The sequence below is a fragment of the Prionailurus viverrinus genome, chromosome D1, assembly GCF_022837055.1.
Source record: "Prionailurus viverrinus isolate Anna chromosome D1, UM_Priviv_1.0, whole genome shotgun sequence".
Classification (NCBI taxonomy): domain Eukaryota; kingdom Metazoa; phylum Chordata; class Mammalia; order Carnivora; family Felidae; genus Prionailurus; species Prionailurus viverrinus.
The window spans coordinates 23,113,643-23,129,904 of NC_062570.1; the positions used below are offsets into that span (position 1 = coordinate 23,113,643).

General features: G+C 41.4%; 1 protein-coding gene across 2 annotated transcripts in view; it reads right to left on the reverse strand.

The window, feature by feature from the left end:
* Nucleotides 1-16,262, reverse strand: part of CDON (cell adhesion associated, oncogene regulated) — a 106,096-nt gene that overhangs the window by 35,478 nt on the left and 54,356 nt on the right. For both annotated transcript variants that reach the window (XM_047879301.1, XM_047879302.1), the window contains 6 exons: nt 14,909-15,198; nt 12,683-12,857; nt 10,118-10,246; nt 5,879-6,082; nt 4,161-4,342; nt 3,388-3,493 (listed from right to left, as the gene is read on the reverse strand). In XM_047879301.1, coding sequence (XP_047735257.1) covers nt 3,388-3,493; nt 4,161-4,342; nt 5,879-6,082; nt 10,118-10,246; nt 12,683-12,857; nt 14,909-15,198 — 1,086 coding nt within the window. The remainder of the gene's footprint in view (nt 1-3,387; nt 3,494-4,160; nt 4,343-5,878; nt 6,083-10,117; nt 10,247-12,682; nt 12,858-14,908; nt 15,199-16,262) is intronic.

Genomic DNA, 16,262 nt, shown 5'->3' on the forward strand with positions numbered 1-16,262 from the left:
CCACTACAAAACCCCTCATTCATAAAGACCCATAGTTTACACAGAAGAGAATCTGCTTGTTTTAGGATCAAGGGACTCTGAAAGGCTCAAGAAGTAAGGAATTCTATGCCCCCTTTGTAAGTATAAAGAGGACCCTAAAATAAACTTGACTCACAATCTTGATTCAAAGACTGGAATAGATCTATTTCTAAGTTCCAAACACTTTCTCAAAGACTTCTATTTTTTCTCTGTCCTTGGGCCTTTCCTAGCTCAGCCCTACACTCACCTAACTATAAACGTTCTCCTGAATAATGACCACACTAGATTGGAAGTTTTCCTTTCAGAGTCCTAGTCAAAACGTAATTAAACTGCGCTTGCAATATGTTAACTAATAAGAGAAAAACAGGTAGAAGAACACATATCTTGTTAGAATAATACTCCACTGTTATGGTAATTATTCAAATGGCTAAAATGACAGGAAGCACTAGCAGAGTTTTCCTGATCACTGATGAGTAAGACAACAAAGTACATTATTAGGTTGAAAGTCAACCAACCAGCATACCCTTTTCTTAAACGGGTCATTTTTTTTTTCTTTTTTTCTCAAAGAATATTTTAGAAAAGGTGAAAAGCCAAAGCACAGGCTTAACGATTAGGATGCCTGATACTTTAATTTTTTTGGAAACTCAACTTTATAAGACAAAAATATTCACCACAAAAGCACTGGTATGCTGGAAACATTTACGGTTTACTCCAATGTGGAACTTAATTCAGAAGATAGGATAACTTGATGTAATTGCTCTTGGTGTATTCTTTAACACTGTAATTGAGTTTCAGGTTTTTTCCAAAAGCTTAAACAATTCTGAGTCCATATACATAAGTAATCTAAAACTTTGCCTTAAAGAAAACTTTACGGGCAAAGGGTAGATACTTTTGTTCCTTGGTTTGGGAGAACAGGCCAATAGTTTCCAACTGCCACAAAAAGAATTTCAAATGCATAAACTTGAAAATAAGGAATAAGCAAATTACACAGCACAGTGAAGCCCACTTAAACATCTAACTGCTCCGTCTACGAAGTTTATAAACAAGTTCTCTGTGAACCGTAAGGCAAAACTCACATCTGCAGACACGACTACTGGATACGAAAGTTAATTTCCCAGTTCCACACGCCATATTCACATCACAAAAGCTTGCAAAAATTTCAAAGATTGAACTAGAGAATATATTTTAAAAACTGTTCACTGGTGGATATTTCTAGAGAGTAGAACCAGGGGAGGTTGGAAAAAGAATGGCACAGAGCGAGACAAAGAGAGATGTTCACTTTGTTTACATTTACCTTGTTTAGAACTATTTCATAGCAAATGTTAATCTCTGTCAAAAGATTTTAGAAATAAAAGTGACAGCGCCACTCTCCTAACCCAGCTAAACTAAAATGACGACCTAGCTAGAACTCAAATATAGAACAGTTACTAATAACTCTTATCATTTCTTCTTTTTGCATAGCTTTTTCAGAAAGTGAAATGCGCACACGGAAAAGTACCCATAACGGAACAGCTCGCTGAATGTTCATGAATTGAACATACCCATGGCACCGATACCTAGGTCAAGAAAGAAAACATTACCGGCACCCCAAAAGTACCCCCCATGCTTCTTCCGGTCATATCTCCCTCAAGACAGCTACCGTCTTAACTTCACAGAATAGTCTGGCCGCTAACAAGTATCTTACCTCATTCCCCCAGTGCTTCATGTTTAAAGTGGATTTTAGAAACTAATTTGTTTCCTACTTTTCCACATTAAGAGAAATAATCACTCTTTCATTCAAAAAATATTTACTGAGCACCTGCTACGCACCAGGTATTAAAACTCAGATGATAATTTTTTACTATATTACAAAAGTAATCTGCTGGAAAAACATTATTTAAATTACACTATTTAAAGAAAACTTAATGTAGCGTATTTAAATGAATTTATTATAAGACTACTTACAACGAAATTTATATGCAGCCTTTGACATCAAGAAGTCGTATGAAAACAACCTTGGCCCAGGGCCATTTTTTGACATGATCCATCGTGATGTTAATAGCTCAAAGGATCAGAATCTTGGGAGGGGAAAATAGCCCTTGGAGGAAGCCTTCCTCCCAAAGCAAGAATCCCTTCTAAGAGATCACTGAGAAAGAAGCATCCAGCTTCTACTGAACACCTCCAAAATTAAGGAGTTTCTGAGTTTGTTAAAAAAGCCGTGTTGGAGGTTTCTTCTTCATGCTACTTCCTTTTAGCTGCCCCTCCCCACCGGCTGAGTTCTTCCTCCACATAATAGTCTTTCAGTATTTGAAGGCAGCTGTCACATTGCTTGTTAGTCGTCCTTTTTCCAGCCTGATCATCCTCAGATATTCCACTGTTCTTTTCGACTCCATTCATTCATTAAATACTGAACACCTCACCACTGGAGGGGCTGGGGATACGACACTAGAGAAAAGACTCCTTGCCCACAAAGAGGCTAACGTTTAGCGGTGGGGACAAACTAAGTAAATACTTTCATACACACACGCACACATGCACACATACTTCTTACATACCAACTGTGGTGAATTCTATGACATAACCATAAAGGGCACACTTAGAAATTACACCAAGGGTAACTCACATCAACCGGCAGAGGTTACCTGAGGAAGCACCGTTTCGGCCCACAACAGAAAAAACTAAATAAAACACCAGAAGAGGAACACAGTAGGGAGTAGGAACTGCCACGTGTCATAGTACTGAGGCAAGAGAGATCCTGGTGCACACAAGGAAACTCAAAGAGGGCCGGCGTGTCACGGAAGACACAGTGAGAGGGGAGACGTGTGTGAGACTGGAGGAAGGTGCAGGCAGGGGCCAGCCAGGTCATGTGGGGCCTTCAGACCACATGCAAAGTTCTAGATTGTATTTTAAATGCAAGGGAAAGGTAGTTTCAACACACTTCCCTATCTTGGCTGGTTTTTTGTCTCTATATATTCCAATTCCTGAGCATCTCTCAAAGCGGAGAACATGCTTAAGACTCAATCATTCCAGTAGAGACGTTAATGGAACTGAGACGGAGACATTTTTTTACATATAGCTAGAAGTTGCAAGTGATTTTTATACTCACGTTACTATTCACTTAAATAAAACAGAAAACAAGAATTTTTTTCAGATGAACTACTGACAAGTCAGATCTCCCCCAGGGTTTTTTAACTGTTTCTATAACCAAAATGGAAGATACTATATATATTACCTTGGAAAGATGGTCTCTCTTTGGGAAAAAAAAATCAAAGTAATAGTGTCTATGACATTTCATATTTTATCTATCTTAACCTGGGATGATGTTTTTCATAATATTTATAAACTTTCTCCGCCCAAAGCTCTTTACGCCAGCTTGCCAGTGGGACTTACCTTCTACAACATCCCTCTTGTAATCACTGTCATTGTCACTATCTGTTGGCCGGTAGTAGATATAAAATCCTTGAATGGGAGTATTATTGTTACTTGATGGAATGTACTAAAAAATAGAAGCAAAGACTTGTCAAAGACAAAAATGAGTGTAACTTTCAGCATCCATGATGTGAAATATCTGTGTGGCAATATTTTTCCAGCTTCATTTTGTAAACATCCTTGATGGCTATTTTAAATTTAATTCAAAGGTATTGCGAGCATTTAATTTACTGGAGGGCTGGGCAAAAATAATGTAATATATTTCACCAGGTTCTAAGGCATAAAAGTACGTTTGGTTCAAAATAAATAAATCTTGGGGGTGCCTGGGTGGCTCAGTTGGTCGAACGTCCAACTCTTGATTTCGGCTCAGGTCATGATCTCGTGGTTTGTGAGATCAAGCCCTATGTCGGGCTCTGCACTGACAGCATGGAGCCTGCTTGGGATTCTCCCTCTCTCTCCCTCTCCCCCTCCCTCCCCCTCAAAATAAATAAATAAACACGATAAAAAATCTATCACTCAATCTTGAAATGGCAATTAACACTTGGCTGAGAGCTGAGAAGACTGTCCCACTCATCACAGGTGCTTTTAGATAAATATTCTATGCCCTTCAACTTTCCCTCACTTAGAAGTTAAAAACATTTGCTATTCGTAATATCGTGTCATGAGGATATCAAATCAATCATTACTATGGCCAAACTAGACAACCGTCTCATTAGAAAAGCTGTCCCACTTACCGTCCACTTCAGCATGATCTGCGTATCACTGACAGCTTCAGTGTAAGCAATGTGGGGTCCAGTTATTGGACGGTTAGAGAAACGATTGGGGAACCCAGCCACCTGATAAGGACGAGATGCCGAACTCCGAAAACTCTCACCATAATGGTTGATGGCAATAACCCTAAATTTGTATGTTGAACCTTTTGAGGGAGGGAAAAAAAAAAAAAAAGGAAAAAACAGTTTTTAAAAATCTGCAAATAGACAACCAAAGGTCATATCATTATACGAGATATGACAACTGTGCCTAAGTATCTATCTACAGTCACGAAAACACACTCTGAAGTCTCCACGGTAAACAGATTTCAATCCACTTGCCAGCTTCTGTCAACTGGCAGCGGATGTTCAAGATGTCGTGTTCCCGGGTCCAAGAGCTTATTAGGAGCCACTGGGAGACAAGGCCATGAAAGATTAATGATGTCTGTCATGGCAGGGGCAGGTAGAGAACAGGAAAGAGCGCATTTACTTTTTTTTACCATCACGTTCTAAAATCATAACCATCAAATGCAGTATTGGTTGAAGTATCTGTGTTCAAAACGAGGTTCTTTCCCCTTTGAAAGAAACAACTGAAGCGAAGTTTAACACAGTGAATACACTTAGGAAGGGGCGCTGTGTGGGTGACAGCAGATGTCACTTGATTTCACCAATAATGGGATAAGAGCGGACAGATTTAAGCCACAACAGAAGGTATTTATTTGTATTACATATTAAGAACTTAAAAAAAAAAAAAAACTAAAACCTCTAAGGATTGTGAGTTTCTGACGATCTAGATCTAAAGAATAAATTAGACTCCCCCAGCACGTTTCCTGATGGCTCATAAATAACCACGGGGCTTCTGAAGACGGTGTTTTCTGTCTGTGAAATGCTACCCAGCTTCGCCCACATTTAAAACTGTCACCTTCTCCCAACTCTACCTGCAGGTTCTGAGGCTCATGTTACCTGTCTAGACAAACACCGACATCTGTCACTAAAGTACATTCAAAAAGGCCATAAACAAAAATGGTCATGGAACATAGATAAAAGCAACCAAAGTGTATTTGTGATTACTGCTTTCTCCTTGTGTGGTTTAACGTCTCAATACAGCCTCAATACAGACAGGGAAGTCGGGTGTTCTGCTGAGCAAAGCATGAGTGTTCTCCCATTTCCGTTGAGAGATTCATCATCAGAGCCAACAATTTTTGTCAAACAACCAGCAATTTTCCTCTTAAAATATGTAATTATAGCAAAACACCTTACACACACACACACAAAGATGTCACACAGCACTGTTTCTACTGATTAGCAGTTAGAAAGAATCCAAGACCCAGAAGAAAAGAACGTGTTAAGTAAATACAGCAGATATACAGTTCTTAAAAACTTGAGTTTTTGAAGAATTTCTAATGATATTGGAAAAGGCATGTGATAGAGGGAAAATGGGATCACAAAACAGTATTTATGGCACGATCCTGGTTTGTATGAAAAAAAAAAAAAAAGGCTACAAAAATACACCAAACTGTAAACAATGCTTATCTCTGGCTGGATGGGTTTCAGGTGACTTATTCTTTTCTTCATAGTTTCTCTTCCGTTTTCACACAACAGGCTTGTATTACTTTAACAATCAGAAGAGTACGAGACCACTATAAATATGCATCTCAAGTCAGCAGTGGATGGCAAAAAAGGAAATGTTTGAATATTACTACCTGGCTCTAAGCTACGAACTTCCACAGAAAGTTTGGAAGGAGGGATATCTTCAGCTGCCACCAGCCAATCACTAGTCCTCATCCGTTTGTACTCGACCTTGAAGGCAGTGATTGGAGAACCCCCATTGGCCCGAGGAATCCAAGTGACATAGACGGACGTCTCTGATGCCGTAGAGATGGTAGGCCGATCTGGTGCCTCTGGAACTAAACACGGAAACATTTATTCCAATAACCCCTGGTGTCGGAGACAAGAATAACACAAACTAAAAGGGTCATTTTATTAAAGATTCGTCACCAAACTAACTGCCAGAGTTAATAATATTAAGACAATCTTCCTATTATCTTTTAAAAGCTAAGGGGCAATGAAATGACCAGATACAGGAAATAAAGGAAAAACAAAGTCATCTATAAACTTGATAATTAGCTCTAGAAAATGGAAAGTTAATGGGCATCATAATAGTGACCATGCTACTTTAGATTCATGGCTAAATAGTGTATAAGTAATTATTACCTGGTGCCTATAATTTATAGTACATTTTCAAAATTAGGTGTTATTTAAATGTTTTTCTTTACCCATCCAAGCTACATAACACACATACAGATTATTAGCTATGACTACCATATCCTATCTTAACACACCTCAAGGCTATAGGAACGCTACTCCAAAAACACAGACTGCAGGCAGTAAAGAGATAAAATTTGATTAATAAATCAACAGTGATATTAATGGGCAAAGAGAATGCTACGTGGGATGGAAGCAGGAAGACAGGATATGTAGTTAAATAAAGAAAAGGGGGTGGGGCGCCTGGGTGGCTCAGTCGGTTGAGCATCCGACTTCGGCTCAGGTCATGATCTCGTGGTCCGTGAGTTCCAGCCCCGCGTCGGGCTCTGTGCTGACAGCTCAGAGCCTGGAGCTGGCTTCACTTTCTGTGTCTCCCTCGCTCTCTGCCCCTCCCCCACTCATGCTCTGTCTCTGCTCTCTCTCTCAAAAATGAATAAACATTAAAAATATTTTTAAAAAAATCAAGAAAACGGCCCTCAGTAACAAGATGAGCCACCTAGTCATCCACACAAACTTTAGAAAAAGGAGTCAGAGAACGAATGTCTAGCAGTTACAGGTGACACGGCCAAGGGGAGGGGAGGTCCTGGCCCACAACCTGGACAGTCTAGACTCCCGTGGCAGGTAGAAACGTCAGGATTAAGTCCACCAGCCATTTAAAGCACGTACCTAACTCTTCTTGCTGACCAAGAAGACCACACACTTGTGGTTGTAACTGTCTTCCCACTTGGTTCCTACCAGGGAAGAATGCCGACAGAGACAATCTGGTCTGTGGGACGGTTTCAGTGCAAATTAGTAAGTCTCCATTCTGGTTTACGCTGATCGCCTATGAATTCTGCAAAGGCGAGCTGGGTCTCAAGAGACTGACTGTCGTTTGGCATGCTAACAATCAGGTGTCCAGAGCTGAAGGAGGAGGTCCAGCTCCGGGCCATGGTGATGTTACCTGGGTGAAGTCACTAAGCGAACCCTGTCTGTGTGGCCCGTGCCACATTCCTTAAGCAACACCCCTCTGTCTCAACTCGACACCCCTTTAGCCCGAACAAACATATAAGAAAGAACATAATAATGTTGCAGATGGTACTTGTATGGAGAAATTGGTAGCATTTTAAAAGCAAAGCGCTTGATGGATTATAAAGAGGAAAATACTCAAAGCAGGCAACTTTTGAGTGATACTTACTGTATTCCTTTCAAGTTAGAAAGCAATGGAAACAGAATGAACAGTACTGTTAGTGAATCTCTCTTTTGGTACTAGATAACCAACCACTTCCTTACACTGATGCATAGGAGGTTAAAACTCATCAAAGAACACCAAAGATCAAACAGAAAGAGAAGGTTATTAGGGAAAAGAATCATTGCAGGAAAGAATCTTCAATATGTAAAAGAGAGAGCATGTGGTAGTTATGGGATAAAAGAAAGACTGTAGTTGGGAGTTCAAAAATCTGAATTTTGAATAGCAGTTCTGGAGAGCTCAGGCAAAGCTGCATGGCCTTCTTGAGTCTCAGTTAACGGATTTGTAAAATATGCTAATCCTTCCCCCAGGGTTATTGCGAAGATTCAAGAGATCACTTCCTACGGCTATCTCTGCCTGGGTGATTCCAAACTCATGACTTCCAGAACTGAACCCTTAAGCTACACGAAACTATCCTTATTACCTGTCTCGGTAAATGGGCCCTGGTTGCCCAAGCCCGAGGCCCCACACCTCTGCCTCTCTTTCAACGTGGACTCAATCTCCTTTGTCTGACAGCTGTGTCCCTCTCCATCCACACTCTCACTATTTTCGTTATTTCTCTAGCCTCATCTTTGGCCATTTCTCCTTTCCCCCTCTTTAAAGTCTTCTATAGTTCTTCACAGCTTTCCAGGAAAAATTATTATTTTTTTTTTTTAGGAAAGATTAAAATTTTAAGTACATCATACAAGGTGCCCACCTGCCTCCCCCCCTACTCTGGTGTCACTCCCAACAGTAACCAATCACACCAAATTAAAACCCTAACCTCTAAACCTCGACACGAAATCCAACATGTCAATTTTGCATCTCTTTGCACAGGAGCTGTCTTGCATTTCTTGTTCCTTACTCCATTCTTGTCTTTATAGCATTCTTGTCTTTGAAGCTCAGCAGAGGGAGCCTCTCTTACCACCACCTGCCTCTTCTGCATATTTCTCTCGCGATCCCAGAACGCCAAGGGTAGACTCTCAGCACAATGAATCCAAATCATTGTTATGGGTTAATGTGTATATATTACCCACTATATTGTTGCGGACTTATTGTCTAGATCATTCAAGATGCTGTAAACTCCTTGAAGGCAAGATTTATTTTGCCTCTGCTGCAACAGCATTTGGTCCAGTATCTACCACAGGATGTTAAATAAGTCATAAGGTTTTTGTTTTTCAGATGTCAACTTTATTCATATATAGTTGATACTCGGGGCCCCTGGGGGGCTCAGTCATCTGAGCGGCTGACTTCAGCTCAGGTCATGATCTCGCGGTTTGTGAATTCAAGCCCCCCGTTGGGCTCTGTGCTGATAGCTCAGAGCCTGGAGCCTGCTTCGGATTCTGTGTCTCCCTCTCTCTCTTCCCCTCCCCCACTCATGCTCTATCTGTCTCTCTCTCAAATATAAATAAACATTAAAAAAATTATATAAAGTTGATACTCGTGTAAGTACTCTATTAAGGGAGCTGAACTGCTCCTCAGAGGCTAAAGTACTCAAGCAGAAGAGGCTCATGATATTGAAGAAGCAGAGGGGTTCCAGAAGGGTGTTTAAATGTTATGACCTGCTTTTGTCTGAGGCCAATTCGTGAAAGACTATACAAATAGGGAAGAGAGGCTTGAACACTGTTAGAGCTCAGCAATGAAATTTTAAGCCCTCCCTAGACATCCTGCTAACACACATTAACACAGCCACAAAGAGCATGTTATGTTGTAATTGTAGAATTAGTACGTGTGAAATTTAAATACTAAAAAGAATCTTTTGAAAACTGTATGGCTATGACATCTAAAAACCATACAAGTGGCAAGATATAGCAATAAAATGGAATATGACATGTAATCATTCAAAACACTAAACCATACCGTAGGCACCACCACACGTTTTGATAAATCACCGAAAAAAAAAAAAGAAAAAGTCAGACTTTCAGAGTTTAAAACATAAATTTAGTTTCTTTGCCAGAGAGGAAAGAGAAAAATCCTTGTTATGAGCTATAAAATCTTAGTACCAGAACATTTTGGGTCTGAGTTTATTACCTCAAAAAGCAATCATGACACTGAGTTACCAAGATCGGAGCACAGGGCATTAAAAAAATGGTAATAGGGGGTGCCTGGGTGGCTCAGTCGGTTAAGCATCTGACTTCGGCTCAGGTCGTGATCTCATGGTTCGTGGGTTCGAGCCCCGCGTTGGGTTCTGTGCTGACAGCTCGAAGCCTGGAGCCTGCTTCGGATTCTGTGTCTCCCTCTCTCTCTCTGACTCTCCCCCACTCGTGCTCTCTCTCACTCTCAAAAATAAACATTAAAAAAAAATTTTTTTTTTAAACATGGTTGAAATAGGACCTGAAAGAGCTTTATGGTAGGCTATAATCTGAACAATAAACAAACACTCTCTCCCACTCCACCCCCTAAATAATTTGAAACATGCCAGTTACATGTGCAAACAAACAAAATCAATAAAAATGAAGGTTCTCTACTTTACCTCCACTATGCCTAGAGGAATCTGTAAGTACCACCCCAAAGTTGTCCGCAGCCTCTGAAACAACAGGACGCCTAGGGATGCCCATGGGTGGAGAGGACGCCTGGGTGTTTTTTGATGAGGTTGTTTTCTCTAGAAAAGTTAGAAAACACATAATCACGGACAGTAATATAAGCTTCTGTGTAGATGTAGAGTTAAGGAAAGATACTAAACTCAACTGGTGTATCAATATAAATACATGAACTTGTCTGTTACAGGGTCTGAGTTTAAGACCTACATTGTCAATACTTAGATAATCTGAGGAATTGACTTAAAAAAATTACTTTGTCAGGGCACCTGGGTGGCTCAGTCAGTTAAGCAGCTGACTCCTGATTTTGGCTCAGGTCATGATCTCAATTTGTGAGATCAAGCCCTGCGTCAGGCGTGGAGCCTGCTTGGGATTCTTCCTCCCTTTCCCTCTCTGCCCCTCCCTCCACTTCTCTCCCTCTCTTTCTCTATCAAAATAAATAAATATTGTTTTTAAAAATTACTTCGTCTTTTTCTAGTAGCTTTAAGGGAAAACTAAAATGTGTCTTTCTTCATCAGGCTAATTTAAATTTACACACAGACTAAACACCACAAGTAAAAAAGCCAAATGCCGAAAAGCTTTCAAACTATTCATCCCTTTTTCTTCTTACTGTACCTATTTCTTCATTCTAAAACATAAAACTCATTCTCAAAGAGCTTCTGTTTCTTCGTGGGAAAATTATCATGTTAAGCTTAAAACTCCAAGAGGCGGGGCGCCTGGGTGGCACAGTCGGTTAAGCGTCCGACTTCAGCTCAGGTCACGATCTCGCGGTCCGTGAGTTCGAGCCCCGCGTCGGGCTCTGGGCTGATGGCTCAGAGCCTGGAGCCTGTTTCCGATTCTGTGTCTCCCTCTCTCTCTCTCTGCCCCTCCCCCGTTCATGCTCTGTCTCTCTCTGTCCCAAAAATAAATAAACGTTGAAAAAAAAAATTAAAAAAAAAACAAAACAAAAAACTCCAAGAGGCAAAAAGTGAAAATGGGTGATTATCTTAAAACTGAAATATGTTCTTCTTATTCAGTATTTATAGGTCAGATTCTATAAACAACTGTGGACTGATGATGAACATTAACTCAAAGTGCAGTTCAAACAAGAAATACTCATTTTTCTAGCTACACTCTGTAGTTAGTATGAGCGGGTCTTTTCCAAAAGCCAATAAATAATTTCTTCTCAATCATACCTCCTTTTTATTTTTGTACTGTACTAAAATACTCTGCTACCCAGTTCCCCTCTCTCCTCACTGAAATCTTTTTTGTTCATTGATGGCCAAGCTATAATGGCATCTTCTCAATCAAGCCTACCCTCAACGAGCTACCCCACTTGAAAGAACATCCTTTCTTTGTACTGTCTCTCAGTCCTTCCCAGTACTTGTCGTACTTCGCTCACACCCTTGCCCTGCTGCGGTCTATCCTTACCCTACCCCCGTTGAAACACACAACAGATTATGTCACACAACTCAGCTCAAACCCTCCAACGTTTCCACTTTCTCAGAGTCAGTCAATGTCCTTGCAGGATGGACAAGGCACTGTGTGGGGTGGCCGCTCTGTCATCTTCCCGAGCGCCCTCCCCCACGGTCACAGTCCCTTGGCTACCGTCACAGTGGTGCCCTCAGTGTTCCTGGGGTACACCCCGCACACCCCACCCCAGAGTCTCTGCACTTGCTATCCTCTCAGCCGGGGTGTTCTTTTCCCGGACATCCACATGGCTTTCCACTTTAAACCTCGACGTGCTGCTCTGCTGTCGACTCCTCACTAAGGACTTCCCTGGCCACCTGCTTACATTGTGACAAGTGCTACCCCACGCACTTCCTACAGCCACCCCCTAATTTAGTTCTCTTATTAGCATTCACCACTTTCTAATGTACTTATAACTCAGGTGGAAACATCTCCCAACTAGACTGTAAGCTCCATGAGGGCAAGGAGTTTGTCCCTTTTGTTTATTGCCTGACACACAGAAGGCATTCAGTAAATATTAACTGAACTGAAATCCTGCCTTGCAGTTGGTATTTATGTGTCTTAGCCTACTTAGCAAAGTAGAGGTACCATTAGGATGAATCTTATCTTGATCATCTTTGTTTTCCCTGTATCACCTACCCCAACGCCTTACATATCACAAACTCTCAGAAATACTCGTAGAACATTGGATGGGATGGAATAATACAACCATCCAGGCATGGCCAACAAAGGTACTATACTAAAATTATTTAATGGATTTATATATAAGAATCTCTAGGGGCACCTAGAGTCAGTTAAGCGTCCAACTTTGGCTCAGGTCATGATCTCATGGTTTGTGGGTTCAAGCCCCTTGTCAAGCACTCTTACTGACAGCTCAGAGCCTGGAGCCTGCAGCCTGCTTTGGATTTGCTTGCATTCTGTCTCTCTCTCTCTCTCTCTCTCTCAAAAATAAAAAAAAAATAAAAAAGAATGTCTATGACCCCAAAGGACACTCAGTAATAAAGAGACATCAACACGGCCAGCTCGCTCCTCCTGAGGAAGATTATACTCACCTTTGCTGGTTCGGAAGGTAAGCATGGCGGGCTGCCCTTCACCTGCCGCGCTCCTTGCCACCATCAAAACTTCGTAGAGACTAGATGGCTCCAGTTCTGTCAGATGGAGCTCATTCTCACTTCCCGGGACTCGAACTGTGTGCCAGCTTCCCACCAGGCCAACGCCATCATCTAGCTGCTCAAGAGAAAATAAGTCATTAAAGAAAAGGACATAAAGGGCAGAAAAACCTTCCATTCCAATTTGAGAAAATATTCCATTCCAGATGTATGTTGGTAAGGAATATACTGTTGGAAGAAAGAGACATGATATTTCTTCACATTAAGAAATATAAGGAGACCCGTAACATGAACTTAGGAATTCTCCGGAATAAAAAGACTCCTTCCTGGCTCTCCTACTTACCGCTCATTTGTGGCCTCAAGCAAGTTACTTATCTCCCAGAGTTTGCTTCCTTTACTTGTAAAGGAAATAATACTCCTTTCTTACTGGGCTAATGGGAGCATAAAATAAGTACATAATAATCTGGACTAATGATAATATATAATATAAATAAATACATGTTAAGTTAGAATACATATGCATATATGAGTTACATAATTATGCATTTTATATTTCCAGCATTCTTCATGTCTCACCACTTCCACATGTACTGGAGGAAATATATGTTAAAAAGATCTGGGGCGCCTGGGTGGCTCAGTCAGTTAAGCGTCCAACTCTTGATCTCAGCTCAGGTCATGTTCTCACGGTTTGTGGGTTGGAGTCCCGTGTCAGGCTTCATACTCAGCTCAGAGTGTGCTTGGGATTCTCTCTCCCTCTCTCTCTGCCCCTCCCTTACTTGTGCGTATTCTCTCTTGCTCTCTCAAAAATAAATAAATAAACTAAAAAAAAAAAAAAAAAAAGATCCAATCTGTTGTGTCTTAGTTAATAGAACTAGGAAACGACATCACACAGAAGTTTTTGTGTGGGTAAGAATCCCAGTGAAAGTTTCATCTTGAATCATTCAAAGTTTCTACATCTTGAATCATCAGGTTAGAAACAGTGAATAAACGTTCAAATATCACCATGTTAATTGTTCCAGATATTAAAAATATATACTATTGGGGCGCCTGGGTGGCGCAGTCGTTTGAGCGTCCGTCTTCAGCCAGGTCACGATCTCGCGGTCCGTGAGTTCGAGCCCCGCGTCAGGCTCTGGGCTGATGGCTCGGAGCCTGGAGCCTGGTTCCGATTCTGTGTCTCCCTCTCTCTCTGTACCTCCCCCGTTCATACTCTGTCTCTCTCTGTCCCAAAAATAAATAAAAACGTTGAAAAAAAAAATTAAAAAAAAAAATATATATATATATACTATTAAACGATGGGCACCAAAATGTCTTGGACAAAGAAAGGTATTTTAAATATGAGGGTGTCTTTTGTTCATTTTTTAGTCTCATAAACAAAGAAACACTTTTTTTTCATTTTGCTTTAATACAAGCCTCTGGAAGAAACACTGGAAAATCAACTGAGAGGATCAAGGTTCACTCAAAGAAATCACCAAACAACATAAGATTCCGATACAATTAAGAAGACAACTTGAGGGGCGCCTGGGTGGCACAGTCGGTTAAGCGTCCGACTTCAGCCAGGTCACAATCTCACGGTCCGTGAGTTCGAGCCCCGCGTCAGGCTCTGGGCTGATGGCTCAGAGCCTGGAGCCTGTTTCCGATTCTGTGTCTCCCTCTCTCTCTGCCCCTCCCCCGTTCATGCTCTGTCTCTCTCTGTCCCAAAAAATAAAATAAACGTTGAAAAAAAAATTAAAAAAAAAAAAAAAAAAGAAGACAACTTGAAATAAAAATAATTGTCAGAGATTATACCAGAGGACTTTGATGTTTCTAATAAGAAACTGCTTTATTTGTTAAATAAACTGTGTTTTACTATCTCACAAAGGGTGACTTAAAAAAGTGGTTTCTAGAGGTTTACACTCAAGGGGTTAAAGTGTTTGATAAAAAATGTCAAAAAAAAATGTCAAGAAGTCACTGGGTTCTTGGAATTCCTATTCTGGGGGATACTGTGTATCTTTCATTCTTACTGCTTACTGGTAAAACCAGCATGGCTGTTGGGATAGCTCTCCCAAACTCATAATCCTAGAACACTCCTGTTTCCTGCTGCTCTATAAATGTCGAAGATAATAAGCATGTGTTATATACACACAACGTTAAGGTGAGAGAAGAGAAAGCTGATAAATGAGAAGACATTACCTTTCGATACTTCACAAAATAGGCATTGATGGGCAGCCCGCCATCCTTCCCCGCCCTCCAGACCAGGTTGTACGTATCAGATGTGTAGGTCTGCGGAGGGCTCAGAATGATGGGGGCATCAGGGACAGAGGCACCACTAGTGTTTTTCTCTGGCAATGATTCCACTGCGCTGGAGCGTTTCTTCCCTGGAAATGAGCTCAATAATCCAGCTTCTGAACCATCTCTTTTATCATTCTGAGTGGGATTGGAAGGTGTAACTGTTTCTGCTTTTGTATTTGTTTCAAAAGGAACTGCAGGGAATGGAAGAAAGAGAGAGAGAGAGAGAGAGAGAAGAGACAGCTTGAGGAAATTCATTATTTCAGTGCCTTCTTCACAGTGATCCAACTGTCCACAAGGATACAGACAATCTGAGCCCCAGAAGTGAAAGCAGGTTAACAGCTCAGTTTGTAATTCATGGAAACCTCCAACCTCCAACTGCAATCTCTTATTGAAAAAGCTGCAGCAGTGAAGTGATTTTGAGGATGTTATTTTTCCTTGCTCTATGCTAGTATTCCCTCTTTTACAACAACAATTTGCTGGTTTAACCTTGAAAGATTTTAAGTTGGAGAACACCGAGTGGTAATTCCAGTTGGTAAATGAAACACATGAAGCGATGCATTCCCTCAGCGGCAAAGTGAACTCAATAGTAAGGAAACAACCAAGAGCTAGGCTGTTACCTGCTGGGGAGCCAGTCTCCAATGATACCCCTCAGTATCCACACCCTTGGACGGTCCCCTCCCTGCTGAATCAGGCTGGCCCTATGACTGGCTTCAACCAAAGTGAGACTGTGCTCTTCCAGGCTTGAGTCTTCACAAGGCCTGGCACGTCTACTTTTGTGTCGCCCCATACAGACATCCAAGCTAGCCGTGTGGAGTGGCGGGGGGAGAGGGGGAGAGAAAGGGAAGGAAGGGGAGGTGGCCGGTTATTCCAGCCTTCACAAAAGTGTCACACATGTGGGGAAAGCCACTTTGGCTGTTCCAGCCCCAGGTACATCTGACTGCAATGGCGGAAGAGACCCCAAGCAAGGCCGGCAGAATTGCCCAGCTGCGTCCAGTTAACCCTAGGAACTGTAAGAGATAATAAAGGGGCTACCGTTTCAGTAATCTTTGGGGGTAGTTATGCAGCAACAGATAATGAAAATACCCTACACAAGCAAAACAATTTACACTCGACAAGAGGAAACAAGGTAAAAGAAGGGTTTACCTATTTCCAAGCAAGCCCTCTTTCTGGATAGAACTGAAGACTGGCTTAAGAAATCGCCAATCTAGGGGCACCTGGGTGTCTCAGCCGGCTGAGCGCCCGACTTCACCTCAGG